The 14564-nt window shown below is 44.5% G+C and overlaps 1 protein-coding gene across 1 annotated transcript in view; it reads left to right on the top strand.

Moving 5' to 3' along the window:
• Positions 1–13856, top strand: part of DRGX (dorsal root ganglia homeobox) — a 27879-nt gene extending 14023 nt beyond the window's left edge. Inside the window, exons 3-6 of the mRNA XM_009641898.1 lie at positions 89–201; positions 2784–2956; positions 3284–3396; positions 13594–13856. Coding sequence (XP_009640193.1) covers positions 89–201; positions 2784–2956; positions 3284–3396; positions 13594–13856 — 662 coding nt within the window. The remainder of the gene's footprint in view (positions 1–88; positions 202–2783; positions 2957–3283; positions 3397–13593) is intronic.
• Positions 13857–14564: the final 708 nt, after the last annotated feature.

The raw sequence follows: 14564 nt of genomic DNA, 5'->3' as shown, positions 1-14564 counted from the left end.
AGCTGGAGGGACCCCCCGGGCCGGCAGCTCCCGGGGCCGCACGGCGCTGGGGGCCGTGCCCTGCCCCTCACAGGCGTTCGCTCTCCTCCCCTCCACCAGCTCGAGGCACTGGAAGCCGTTTTTGCTCAAACCCACTACCCCGATGTCTTCACTAGGGAAGAGCTGGCTATGAAAATCAACCTCACGGAAGCCAGGGTGCAGGTAAACATTCTGGGGAATTATTTAACTCTCGGGTATTCAAACTGGCAAACTTTTTTTTTTTTTTTTTTTTTTGACATCATGACTGCAGAGTGCACATTTGGCCAAAGAACGCAAATGAAGACGATCTGTCATTTTCATGATGCACTTTAATAACATCAACATAATGTGGAATATTAGATTAGGTTGATTAATCGGTCATTCATAATTAACTAGTGATAATGTTCTACACTAATTTGTCCGCGTCTCCAAGGTACTAAATTACATCAATGCACATCCATTTCCTTGCTTTTGGAGGGGGTGTGTGTGGAGAAAAGAGCTGAGACGTGATTCTCCAAAGCAACTATGACCACTGTCGAGCGGTGGGGTTAGTCAGCTGCAGGGAGCCCGGCTGCCAGGAAGAAATCTTCTACACCTCTTCAACTTTTCTCCCTTTCGCCTTCTTTCTAAACACTTAATTTAGACAGCTAAAGAGCCTGCAGAGCAATTCCCACACCTTTAATGCGATCCAATAAGTACCATTGGCCACGATCGCTGTCTTTCCACCCCCTCTTTTCCACCCTTTCCTTTCTTTCTTTCTTCCTTCCTTCCTCCCCCCCCCCTCCCCCCCCCCCCTTTTTTTTTGACCCAGGTGTTTGTTTTTCCGCATCCAGGGATTAACTTTGTGTCTGTGTAAGCTCTGCTAAGAACATCAGTCCTGCAGTTGTCAGAGATAGATCCCTGAAACTCTGCAGGCATCCACCACAGAGTTGCAAGCCATTTTTTTGAACACGATTATGTATTCATTTTATTTATGGGGCTTTTCTGCATGCTGTTTTTGTATTTTTTTTTATTTAGGTGCTCGGGGTTAAGACTATGCAAAGATCTAATTGTAGGAAATATAATAGCTTGCCTTTTGTTCCCTAGGGTCATGTTAGTATCTCTTAAAACCCAATGGCTGAAGAGAGATAATGGAATTCACCGCAGTAAATTGGGGATTGTAAACAAATTATTTCTCCTATAATCAGATTATGCGATCCTGATTATTAAATCTGAACATGAATCATTGGTCATATGCGGGCAAATTAAACTGATTATTATTTGGAAATGAAAATCTCCTTTTGCCACTGCATTGTAGGTACTGGCTTAAAAAAAAATAATAAAAAATGCCATTTTGGCTATTGGTGCCTAAAGACTGAACTGCAAATTGAGATAAATGGCACAATTATTGAGCATTCAGAAGTGGAAGATCATAACTTCTTCCTGAAAGGTGCAAGGGTGAGATAGGGGTGGTGACAATTAGATTGCTGAGGACTGGTGTTTAGCCTTGTTGTTGGCTATTATGCAAACAGACAATAGATGCAAGCATTTGTTTAGCCTGCTTTCATGCGGGGACATGGGGAAACACAGAGGATGGGAGATATGTTTACATTTATACCCCTTGCTCATTCAAATATGATTAATGTGCTATAAAGCGGAGTCTTAATCGAAGATGATGTTGTCAAACAATAACTAAATAGGGAAATAAACGACTTCATCATGCTCTTTCCTCAGAAGCAGGCGAACTGTCAGTGCAAAGTCATTAAAATATGATAATGAAAAATAGCTCAATTAAATGTTGTTATAGCTGTGACCTTCATTCAATTAAGACGCAAGAAAGTGTCTGCATTTTGCTTTGCATTTAACTGCCTAAATTTAGAATATAGATAAAATCATTATTCAACGTTTGCTGATACATGCAATTAAAAGGCAGCTAACTAAAATGGAGTTGTAGGAGGAGAATAATAATAATAATAATCTTGCCTGTACTTGAAGTCATGTATGAAAATGTGGATTTCCTGACCTCAAGAGAGGCTTGGTATTTTCCACCTCAAATAAGGTGCTTTCAGAGCATCCGCTCCAAGGTAAATGGAAAAAAAAAGTGGACTAAAAGTCGGGGAATAAAATCAAGAACATGAATATTTGTATTGCATTACAGGAAAAAATAAGTTTTGAGAACTGGTGTGTATTAAGCTGCAGCATCATCTTCCAAAATTAGTGTCTACCACCTCTTGAGTCCTGTGAATGCAGACTGGACAAATACATCAGAGGAATAACAGTCCTCTCCAGAAAACCATCTGGCTAAGGTGGCCTAATACATACCTTTTCATTTCTGACCTCTCTGATTCTAGCAGCAGCTCATTTAAAGATTTATATACTGTTTTGTCAGAGTGCTTAGATATGTGTTAAAGTCCATCCCTGTACAAGAGGCTTTTAGATGTGTTAAAACACAGAAATCAGTGAGAATTAAACGTGTGCATAAAGGCAAGTGCACATTTAAATGTTTTGCTAACTGGTGCAGTAACATCAAAACTCTTTTTTATTTGTTTTATTTTTAACATGCCTTTTGAATGTCTTTAGACATTCTTGGCTTGTTTTCCAGACACAGAAATATTCCAGATACAAATGTCATCCTAAGGCTCAACTAGAACAAGGAGGACACAAAATAAGAGGAAGTTCTAGCTGAGCTTTTCTATGATGGATTTCACTAGAATAACAATTCACAGTTTCCTTGCGTCATATTCGCCTAAACACAGTATTCAGCCTGGATTGCTCTCCTGCTCCAGGTGTGGTTCCAAAACCGAAGAGCTAAATGGAGGAAAACAGAGAGGGGTGCTTCTGACCAAGAGGGCTCTAAGGAAACAATGGCTGAGGTGGCGCCTCCTGCAAGGAATTTGAATTCCCCTTCTCCAGCAGATCAAACCAGGAATAAAAAAGAGAGCCTGGAGATCCAGCAGAGGTAAGAGTAAAACATGTTATCAGCCACCTTTCTTTGGGGCAAGCACGTATCATACATATGTACTTGCCCACTGCTAAGCCTCGACCTACACAGTACCATTGCCAGGTACAGCCCGAATCGTTAGAAGATGAGGTGTCTCTCTTGCAGCTCACTGCTTCCCATGGAGATGCTGAGAAGCTGTTGGCTGTGGGAGGCTAATCTTGTCCAGGCTTGGTCCCATTTAGTTGGACACTGAGACACCAGCGTGTTTGTCTGCATGCGCGTAAGCTGCCTTTGGAATCGGGTAGTTCTGGTTTTGTAAGTCAGCTGTTTTCTCTCCTCCATCAGCCTCAGTCGAGCAGTGGGTCCTGCAGGACCTTTCTTCCCTTCCTGCCTGCCGGGGACTCTTCTCAACACAGCCACCTACGCACAAGCTTTATCCCATGTCGCCTCTCTAAAAGGTAAGTGACTTGGTCTAACTTCAGGGATGAACTCATACAAGAGCAGCTCATACAAGCTAAGCTAAGCAGCATGCTCCCACTTGAGCCAGTGGAGAAGCCTTTTAGGAAGTGATGGATCCTTCTTGCAGCACTTGCGCTGACTGATGCTGCAGGTACAGGGGTGGGTCTCCTGTTGCAAATTGTAGCGTTATTTGTGGTGAAGCTCCGTCATTTTACTCAGTTAGTTTTACTGAGGTCAGGGTTTGTCTCAAGGAGGAAGGCAGGTAGGGTTTGCTCCTTTAGAATTTCCGTTGCATGCGCTTTTTTTTAGGAGTCAAATTTATACTAATAAATTAGTTATACACATCCTTTTGCATTATACATTACCTGGCACCGTTACTGATGCCTCATCCGCTCTTTGCAGGCGGTTTCCTTTGCAGTACATCTCTGCACAACGCCAGCCCTTTCTCCTCTTGAACAGTAGGTCCCCTCTGAGAACTTGAGTAAAGCGTGTGTATGGGGACAGGGGAGAATACAAAGTAATTCCTCATTACCTGGGACCCAGGCTTCGGGAAGGGTACATCCAGTGTCTATATCCTTTTCAGTTCCCAAAAAGCAACGGTATGCATATTTTAAAAATAAATCACCAGCTGATCCATTAGCTGTTCCTAGTCTCACAATTTATAAGACTAAGGGTGTAAGTAGGATGAGTTCAATTTATAGATTGTAGGATGTAAAGCCTCATAGCACTGCCAAGCACAAAGTGGCACATACATTTACTCTGTGCCCCAATGTGGTGCAATAAATTGTGAGGAAATTTTCCCAGTTTAAGACCCTCCACTATGATCACAGATGTCCTCTGATACCTTTCCCTGTGTTCTCTGGCACACCTCATGCTCTTTATGAGTATTTCCAGGTAAATCAGCATTGGCAGGGTATATTCCTGAAGCAAATGCTTGGAACTGCTGAGTTTTTCATTAAGTCCAGTGTCCTGCCCCCTGCTCCCCCTTCCCTTCCGTGTTTCCAAAAAAGCTGAAGCCAGACACACCATACAGCTACCGCTATTTTGATAGGTGTGGGACCTGTGATTTTGAATCAAGAAAAGCCACACAGGTGTGCCCCGAGCCCTAAAACCTAAGGGATGACTGTCAACCTAAACCCTGCAAGTGGGCAGCAGCCGTTGGACTGCGTGAGTCCTCTCGATCCCTGCCTGTGACCGTGAGGTCTCGGGGCAGAGACTTTTGGCTTCTTCCATTGGGCAGGAACAGCCTCTCTGGAACAGTTATAGGTTAAATTATTCAGGCAAAAAAATTGTTCATTGATAAATGTAGTCCCGGGCAGGTCGAAAGGTGTGGAAATGTGGTTGTGCTCAGTGAATAACTTTGGATGGAAGTAAGAGACGGGGTTTTTTCTTAAAATTTACATTTAAGCATTTTCAAAATTAAATGCATCCATACGTTGTTTGCACTTGTTTCATGTTTAAATGTAGCTACATTTTAAGAAAAATAACCCCAATAAACAAAAGCCAAGAAAAATGAAATAAAAATGAATGAAAAAAAATTGTCATGAGGGTTTTTTTAGTTTTATTCATTTGGAAATCTTCCAGATATTATTTTCTGTGATTTTACAGCTCAGCCACTAAAGTGAGAAATTAATAATTTGCTCCTTTTTGCTTGATAGCAGTTTTACAACCAGGGGCAGGCAAAAGCCTATTCCTGAATCTCTTGTAGAGGTACTTATTAGATAGTCAGTTGCCCAGCCTAAGAGGCAGTGTCCCTGAAAAATTCGTCCCAAATATAAATGTAGATTTTTAATAATTTGTATACTGATGGTCATTTATCAGATGCGTGTGTCTTCTCTTGATCAATGCTGTCAGCTACACGTGTGCGTCAGCGCTGAGATGCCTGATTTACGTTTCCTGCCTGTCACTAGAAATCTCCAGATACATGCAAGGGGACTGGGATAATGTAGGGCATTTTGATTTTAAGAAATCCAGTTACAGATTTGCATATCTGCATATCCACCCTCCAGGAGCGTTGTGGAGCCGCCTATGCCTCTCAGCATATTGTTACCCTTGCAAGGAGCTGGTAGGCTGAGTTGCTGCTTTGAGGGGAGATCTTTTTCTTCTGCAGCTAGGCCTCAGTAAGGTCAAATTTTGGCTTTGAGGTTAAGGGGGAAGAATCTGTTGTTCTATAAGGTGGAAAATTTGATTTATACAAGCAGAGAATAAATGCAGCATCTTTCTAGTGGTATTTATATGTGGAGTATTGTCTCCTCTTTCCTTGGCTCATCTCCACAAGTTTCTCTTGCCCTGTTTCTCCAAGAGCAATTCACTTGGGCTGCGGTAGGGGCTGTGCACAGCAGACCTTGAGCTTCAGTCCCGTTAACTGGCAATGATGAACAGGATGATCTCTAGAGGTTCTGAGTGGACCAAAAGTACTGCAGTGCTGATTCGCACTTTGTTTTCCTTTGGTATGGAAGCACCAGCTGAATGATGGGTCATCTAAACCAATGTATTTGAGAGCACAACCAAGCTCATGTCAGTCTGGAGGAAAAGATAATGGCTATGGGAAGGAAGGAAGGTGGGAAGGAAGGAAGGAAGGAAGGAAGGAAGGAAGGAAGGAAGGAAGGAAGGAAGGAAGGAAGGAAGGAAAGAAAGGACAGGGAGAGAGACAGTGTTCACAAAACCTTTATATGACCTTCTTCCTGTTGCTCAATTCATTTTGTTTGGCTCTCCCTTCTCAGTTCCCCCTCTGAGCTAGGAGCTGATTTGTACACTTCAGGCCTGTCAAAGGAGAACTAACCCTACATTTAGGTGGACATTAACTGTGTCCTTATGTCTCTTAATGAAGTGACCTAAGCCTCTCCCTTGAGAATCTGGTTGCATTTTGCAGTAGAAATGCCGGCAGGACTCTGCCACAGTGATTCTGAGGGCATAGGGCTCTATGCCACATGAAATCCCACCAAACTCAGCGCAGGGCATCAAATTCTGAGCTGTTTCAGTTTTGGATTGCTTGGATAAGAAGAAATTCAGCAAGTAGTAAGGTTTTCCAAGATTTTGCAAGTTTTATTGAGGAGTGAATAATCAAGAGCTCTTCCTGGTATCTCTCTTGTGCCAACCATGCTTTGAAACTACCAGGAATTCTTTGTGCTTCTGAAAGCAAAATAGTTGCTTGAGAGTCAAAGCACGATGTCACTGCCCATGGATGCCCGACCCCGCTTTTTTCTATGCAAAAATCAAATTAAATGCAGCTCCTCTATGTGGATCCCATAAATAGATATGTATTCCCACCACTGGGAGAATAATCCTGGCCAGTAAGGGGAATCATGTTCTACAGTAAGGCCATAAAAGCTGCCTGCAGACAAATGGGCACTCTCAGCACAGCAGATACTACTGGGAAGTCTGGGTTGTTTTGTTATTCTTTTGAGGAGACAAGACGTGCTTTGTTGGGCTTGTGAGCCAACACTTCATTGGTGTCAGTGAGTAATATTTGACTGATGCTTTAGAAGGAGACAATTAAAATCAATACAGTGAATAACAAGTGATGATGGTGATGTAACTAATTAACAATTATTTTATGCTCTCAGGGACCATTTGCATTCTGCCACCTGAGAGTTCTCTGTCTTCTGTAAAGAAACTAATACCTCTCTTTCTCCTTCTCTGATTTTGATTGCTTGGCTCCAGACCCAGATTTCCAAGGCTGCATAAAGTGGCTAGGGCACATAGTTCCCGATTCTAATTTGTAGTGCAAGGATTTAATAGCTGAGCTAGTAGAGACAAGAAATCTCAGGAAAGCCTAGCATGGGGCAGGGACTGAGCCTGCAGCTTTGCTTTTGGAAAGACTCTGCAGCACACTGTAGGCTTGCTTTATGCTTTGTGCGGCTCTGCAACTCTTCAAGAGGCAGCGCTCATCTGAACCCCACCCGTGCCACTTCTAGGTAAATGGGGGATATTGGTGGAGTGGGAGACTAGGTCTGCTCTGATGAATGAGAAGAAAGCTGTTCTTCCTAATCAATATGCCCCGCGAACCCTGCTGTCTCTGAAACTGAGATTTTTTTTTCCTGGAAGGGGTGGTATTGCCACCGCAGGATGTGCTATGAAGAAAGCAGGCTGGTTACACAATAGTGATGAGAACTGTAATTCAGAGCATAGACTGTTCCAGAGAAGAGTATATTACCACTGGACAGTTTTCCTCTGTTTCTATCCAATATTCTCTATTCAGGAATACAACAGACCTTTTCCTTCTCTTAGGTGAGTCCCCTTCCTCTCTGAAGTTCAGCACATTGGACGCTGTACTTAGCATCGAGCATCTATTAACTACCATATTACCCCACTATGTTCTATTCTTTCAGGAAATACAATTTCTCATTTGAAAAACTAGCATAAGATCATAATTTCTGTGGTATACAGGGTTTCCTACTTCAGGGTTTGAAGCCCTTCACCACTGGCCATAGTCAGGAAGAAGGTTGCCTCTCATAGATGAAATTTCTGCTGTTTGTTACTCTCTGAAATCATCCTAATTTGACAACTGTGCTACTTCATTGGGGTGACTTCGACATTTCCATGATCTTCCAAGATGAATCACTTACTGGAAACCATGCATCTGCAGTCCATTTAGTAGATTTAATTGCAGACCTCAAATACAAAAGGAAAATACTTGTTTTATTTATGGGCTGTGTAACAATAGAGTCATCGGGAGAAGCTGCTGTTCTGTGCAGAGAGAGACCTCAAAGTACCTTCTTAATGGATGACAGCATGAATGCAATTCATTAATGTAGAAGATGTTATTAATGGGTGTAAACAAGAATCTCCGGTTTTTAGCGGAAGTGTTCTACCATTCTGGTGGCTGAGGCCAAGAGTGTGTCTGTTACATTCCGCTGAAATTTCCCCAGACCCCATGATGAGCGCAGTGTATGAGGAGAGAAATAATTACACTTGCCAGGGAATTACTTTCATAATTCACCCACAGCTCTGCTCTGTGCAAGTTATAGCTCAGTTGGTTTTCACGGCACCTCCACACTACCGATGGAGAAGCAGGATTGCATTATGCGCATCAAAGTGGATGTTCCAGGGCACCATTGATCAGGCTCTTTTATGTTTTGTTGCTGCTGTGGTTGCTGTTGTTCGTATTAGGGAGGCTTAATTGCAGTATTCAGGAAAAAACCCACAGCAACTAGAACTGCCCATCCATTACATTTCAATTTCTATTACGGAAAGATGAAAAGAATTTGCCCAATTCCATTGGGCAATTCCCATTGCCAAGGCTGAGAAAGAAGCATTCAAGGGCCTAACTTACCCTTGAACTGATGTTTACTGAATTGAAGCACCACTGCTTACCGTGAGACTAGGGAACAGGAATCAAAACTCTTGGGGCCCTTTATTTTCTCTGTTATTCTTGATTATGGACTAACTGACTTTTCTCATGTAATATAGCAGATATATCAAGTAGGTTCTATTGGGATTTTCCTTCGTTTACCTGCTACTGTGACTTTAGAGAATTTAAAACATTTCTTTAGTTTGCTGCAGATGCACAGACCTTGAGCGAATACTTTGGTTCCCATGCCACAGGTCCCCGACTCTAGCACTGCCCTACCTCATAGGTAGATTTTTTTCATCTTTATCACAAATATTAGGGAATATGCAGATACTAGGAGTCCTAAGAGCCATGGGAAGGAAATGGATGCTGACTTGTCCCTCCAGGACAAATCTTGGTTAGGTTAGTGGACCTTAGCTGGGCAGGGGTTCCTATTGACCCCTCTTGGAGTGATACATGTCAGCAGGATTTAGGGTCAGATCATGTTTTTGATGTGGAAGGGAAGAGTGGTAAAGGGTTGCTGAGCTGGCAGCATTCAAAGGACTGGTTCTGTTCTCCCAGCTCTTGTGGGCTTTGCTGCCACCTTTCCTGTCCAAACAGGCAAGGGCCTGGCTTCTGAATTATTTTTTTGGAACAGTGCTAATGGCACAAATACTGGAGGATTTCATCCTCCAGTTCCAGTGTCAAGTTATTTACACAAAAAGTTCCTGCTGGAGCAGCTGAGCCAGATCATTAGCTCTTTGGTGTTTGCATTGGGCATATAGGATTCACAAGCCAAGGAGATAAGAAATTACAACATTTGGACTCTGCTGTCAGCTCTGAAGTGCTCTTCCAGCCTCTGCGCAGCACAGGGTGCCTTCTATACTTAAGCAGCTTAGGTACTAGGGAGGAAACATCTAGAACATCTTTTGCAGCCTTGAGGCTACCCTAAATTATACTGGGAGCATCGGGTGCCTCTCCATTTCAGGCTTTAAGTTCATGCCTTTCTCGTTCTTCTGAACCTCCTACCAGGAGGTTCAGAAGGTTGGGATAAAGCCACTTTTGTTTTTCCTGCTTGTGCCTCAGGCTTTAATAGACACAGTGTTGGAGTCATGTATGAAGAGCAAGGGGGAGCTCCCTTTGAATCAGCTCTCCCTAGTAAATGACACTATGAACTTGAGGTTGTTGTTGACCTTCCAGCCCTTGTGAAAGTGATTTCAGAGTTTATGAGGATTTAGAGCTCAAACCAATGTGACTACCGTCGGAAGAAAACAATGCTTAAATCAAGCATAATATTTTCTCTGAAAACTAAATAGCAGGCATCGACAAGTGAGGATTTTGAATGGGAATTTTTCCTCACTTCCCTCCAAGTCAGGTTGCTGTTCAGCTGTCCACATCCAATGCTGATATGCACAAATACTGAAAGAAGGAAACTGGGGGTTTGCCTTTTGGAAACGCTATCTATTAAATTCTTTAAACTCTTAAGTTGAAATACAAAATACATATTTTAAATACTTATGTATCGATATGGGCCCAGCTCCCACCCCACTCTTCTCAGCTGAAACTGAACCTTGGAACTGCACAAAAGGGTCTGCAACCAAAATTGTAGATCAAATATCGTTACAATTGAAATGTGATGTTGGCAGAGACAAGACAGAACTAATTTAATTTTTCCTGTCAGTCTCTGTAGTAGATCAATTAAACTGCCAAGTGGATCAAATATTTCAGACTGTATTTATTACATTAAGTATTTATGTTCAGGCTGAGCATTTAAAGTATGATCTCATATAGGAAAACAAGGAGGTTCAGATCAATTCAGCAGAATTTGCTGTAAGTTAATGGAAATCTAATTGTGTATTTTAATTTTGTGTACAGGAGGCAGTAAGTTCTTGAAAGAAAGAAAACGGTACCTTGTCTATATTGTAGCAACTTGATCCAAATCCCATTAAAGTAATATCACACTGTCATAGATGTTAGTGGAAGCTGGATCAAGATCTAGGGCTAACGGCTTAACCCTCACTGATTCTGAAGGGAGCTAGGTGCCCAGACTCCTCTGAGGATCCAAAACAAGTAGGAAAGATTCCTTCCTTCCCAACTGTGGACACAGGGTTCCTGCAATAAGGTGTAAAAGAACATTGATGCCTTTTAAATGAAGATGCCTCTCTCATGGTGAAAGTCAGATCCCTGTCCATTGTGGGCTGACTGGCAGGCAGGTGGAGACCTTGGGCTCCTGATTCTCCCATCATTCATTTTGGCTTTTGTGCCAGCAAAGTCCAATAGATTTCACCAGACTTACTACCTGCAGACACAGGCAATTGTAAAGTAGATTCAACCTTCCTCTTACATTTAAAAGAAATAGGGCTAAATCCTACTCTTCTGTGTTCTAGCCAGACCCTGGAGCAAATTACACTTGTTACTTTACATTTTTTTTGGGTGTGAGCTGTTGTTTGCTGGTGTTTTAACCTCAGTGAAAATGAAACGGATGGTTTATGGGTGAATTACTGCTAGAGATAGCCTAGTTTCCACCACCCCTCAGGTTGCAGAGCCACTGGGTAATATCAGGTCTAATTATTAAGTAAAGAGCTTAGATTGGTACTGAAGACTGATAAATATTTTATCCCTCTCTAACAATGGAATGACAATTATTCTTAGGGGATGGAGCTGTTTCCTGCTCTTTTGAGAAGGGGAAGACTCTTTTCCGCTTCTCCCCACCTCCCGCTAAGCAAACGATTCCTGTGCTCAGCCCTGTGTTAGGTACCGCAGACGGGCCAGCCCTCCCCTCAGCCTGGGGGCTGAATGGCCCCGTTCAAAAGTCTCCTCCAGTTTGTTAGAAAGCAGCAGTGCAAAGACAGCTGGTGCACAGGCAGGCATCCATGCTCCCCCATTTAGAGCTGAGCCTTAAGGTAGCGGGGCTTAATAGTAGTGAACAACCAGACTTCTGTGTGGCTTCTGCAGCTAAAGACCCACTGCAAACTGTAGGGACTCTGAAGTGCTGATCTTTCCTGTCTTGTTAAAATGGTGGCCGTCCAGGACTCCTGAAGTGGCTGCAATTCAACAGGGCAAAAAATGACTTTATAAGCGTGGTTGTTGGTGGCAAAAACTATAAGTTGTGTTGCTGAGTGGATTGTGTTGTAAACCCTCCTTGTGACCTGCTCAAAGCAGCCACAGAATTAAAGGCTGAGCTTCCTAGCGCTAAAAGCAAAAATTGGAGGATTTTACTCAAGCGCTGCAACTTGCTTGTGCGATTCATTTGAATGCCTGGGCTCATGGAAATGTTGGTCTGCTGATCATATGCTCTATTGGAGGAGTATTTCAAGAGAAAATAAGACTTCCCTGTTACATTAATAAGTTGTCCCTTGTAGGTTGTTGCTTTTAAAATGCAAAGAGTATTTTTTCCTGAGTGCTACCTACAAGCTGCTAATCTCTGACAACTGCTTGGAGAAGTCTTGCCAACACCCTAAAAACAAACAACTGTCTGCCTTCATCCCTAGCAGATGGGTGCTGACCCGTTGCTACTGAGAGTAGAAGTGTAAAGAAAGATTACTTGCTCCCTGCAGGTTATTAGTTCCATCACTTAGTCATGAGCCATTTAACTCAAATATTAACTGCAGAAATTAAAGCAAGTCCTTGGCTTGGAAAGATCAGAGGAAGACATTGCATCGTGTCAGACTGTGTGCGGCCGGGCTGATTCTTGTTGGGAGGTAGAGTATCAGCAAAGGACAGGCTTTTGCCAGGTGTGTAGAAGAGGATGTGGAGTTTGTGTGTCCTCTGAGACCACTGAAAAAATGGTATAACTCAACGTTTCTCACCAGAGAGCAAATTAAAGTAGTAGCTCAGCCATCCTACCCTGCCTTCCCTCCCTACTCCTCTGACACATTCTCGACTCAATAGATGCATCCTAGCTAGGTACCAGGGTGGCTTTTTGGATGGACTGCATGTCCTGCTCAGTGATCAACCTACACTTCCAGGTGTGCTTGTCTGGGAACTGGCTGAAGCCCCAGCGTTATCAAAGATAAGCCAGAAGATGAGCCTGCAAGTGGTCCAGCTGGTGGAACAAGGAGTGCCTCTGGCAGTGAGTTGCAGGGTAGTCTTTTGGCTTAAAGGGAGAGAAATACCCATTTCACCATCTCTCCAGTGTTTTATTGCCTGCTTGGGACAGCCCATGAGTCTCAGATGACAGAATAGAGATGGTCTGGCCCATCTCCCCTGATGAGACTCTTAAGCCATGTCAGCAGCAGCAGTTTTAGGTGGCCTTGGCTCACTTCTGGAGGCTGTTCTCTTTGAGGGGGGTCATACTTAAGCAGCACAGGCATTGGGTGGGTGAAGGTACAACAGACTCCTGAGGGTAGACATGATGCCGATAGCTGGCAGGGACCTGGCCAGAGAAAAGCCTATCTCATCTTACAGTCATTAGTTCCTGCATAATAACCAGGGTATATTCACCTTTCTCTCCACAGTAATCTTTCAGGTGTAGATAAGTGATGGGACCCCCACATTCAACCAACAAATGCAGCTGCCCAGATTGAACAGGCTTCAGTGTGCGGGTGGAGGGCAGGAGACACTTCCACTGTGGGGCTGATGGTAGACACGGAGCAGGAAAAGCTCAGCCTCGCTTATGGGGCAATCTCACGTGTGATCTAAACTTCACTGCTTGCTTCTGAGTCTGCTTGCTCTCTGTGTCACCTGGGATGACTCACAGTGTAAGATCCTTCACAGTGGCCCTCAGCAGAACAGGGTCTGGCTTTTCTAACCCTGATCCAGAGAACATCTATGTACCCACTAAAGGACGATAGGGGAGGGGGTTGTTGCTGCTCGAGACCCCAGCCCCATCTCTGCCCTCTCCAGATTGACTGTGGAGGGAACAGTCAGACAGTCCCCATGACCTTCCCCATCAGTGACGGTGCCTTGCCTCCTTCCTCCCCAGGGAGCCCGCTGTGCTCGTGCTGCGTTCCAGACCCCATGGGCCTCTCCTTCCTGCCCCCCTACGGCTGCCAAAGCAACCGCACCGCCAGCGTGGCTGCGCTGCGCATGAAGGCCCGGGAGCACTCAGAGGCCGTGCTCCAGTCCGCCAACCTCCTGCCCGCCGCCAGCAGCAGCCCCACTCCTGCCAAACCCAGCCCCGAGGGCAGCCAGGACAAGCAGCCCTCTCCGCCCAAGGAGCACATGGAAGGAGAGAAGAGCGTATGAGGCCGGGCTGGCGCTGGCCCCTCGGCCGAGGGCAGGGACCCACCGCCGGGGCTCTGCCACAGGGTGAACTGCAGTGTGGCTGTGCCCCAGCAGGACGTCATGGGGCCACCAGGGACCCAGCAAACCTGAGCGGCCTCGTTGGCTGCTTTTCATGCACCCTTGCTTTTCTTGCGCCGCTGTAGGTTCATTCCCCTGATTTATCAGCACTATCTGTGTTTGGAAACATTCGTGAAACTGTTTTTAGCCCCTCTCCACATCCCAGGGACACCAAAATGCCCAGGATCCTGGCCTGCTGCCGCACATCTCAGCTCCCCATCCCACGTGAGACAAGGGTTGGCAGAAGGGCAGCGCTTCCAGATGTGAGGTCTGGGGCAGGAGAGGCATCCAGGCATCATTTACCCCACCACAGACAAGAGAGGTGAAGGAATATGCAGGTATATACCAGTCTGGCCTGCTGTTTTCTGCTGGCATTTGACTTCAGCCAAATCTATCCCAGGCAAGCCAGGTGTAAGAGAAGCAGCAAATAGAACGAAACTCTTCATAATTTTTTCCCTCTCCTTTCTCTTCCCCAAAAGTGAAACTTCCGATGGAGTAGGTTACTGGGAAATGGCTGAGATCAGTTTACCTGTGAATAAAATCCTTGCACTAGTCTCTATATGAACATTAGCCTGTTACTCCTGCCACTCCCTGGGTTAGGCGTAAAAGACA

This window comes from Egretta garzetta, unplaced genomic scaffold, assembly GCF_000687185.1.
Source record: "Egretta garzetta isolate BGI_Z169 unplaced genomic scaffold, ASM68718v1 scaffold56, whole genome shotgun sequence".
NCBI lineage: Eukaryota > Metazoa > Chordata > Aves > Pelecaniformes > Ardeidae > Egretta > Egretta garzetta.
Note: the sequence above shows the minus strand (reverse complement) of the source record. Positions and strands in the feature narration are given on the sequence as shown.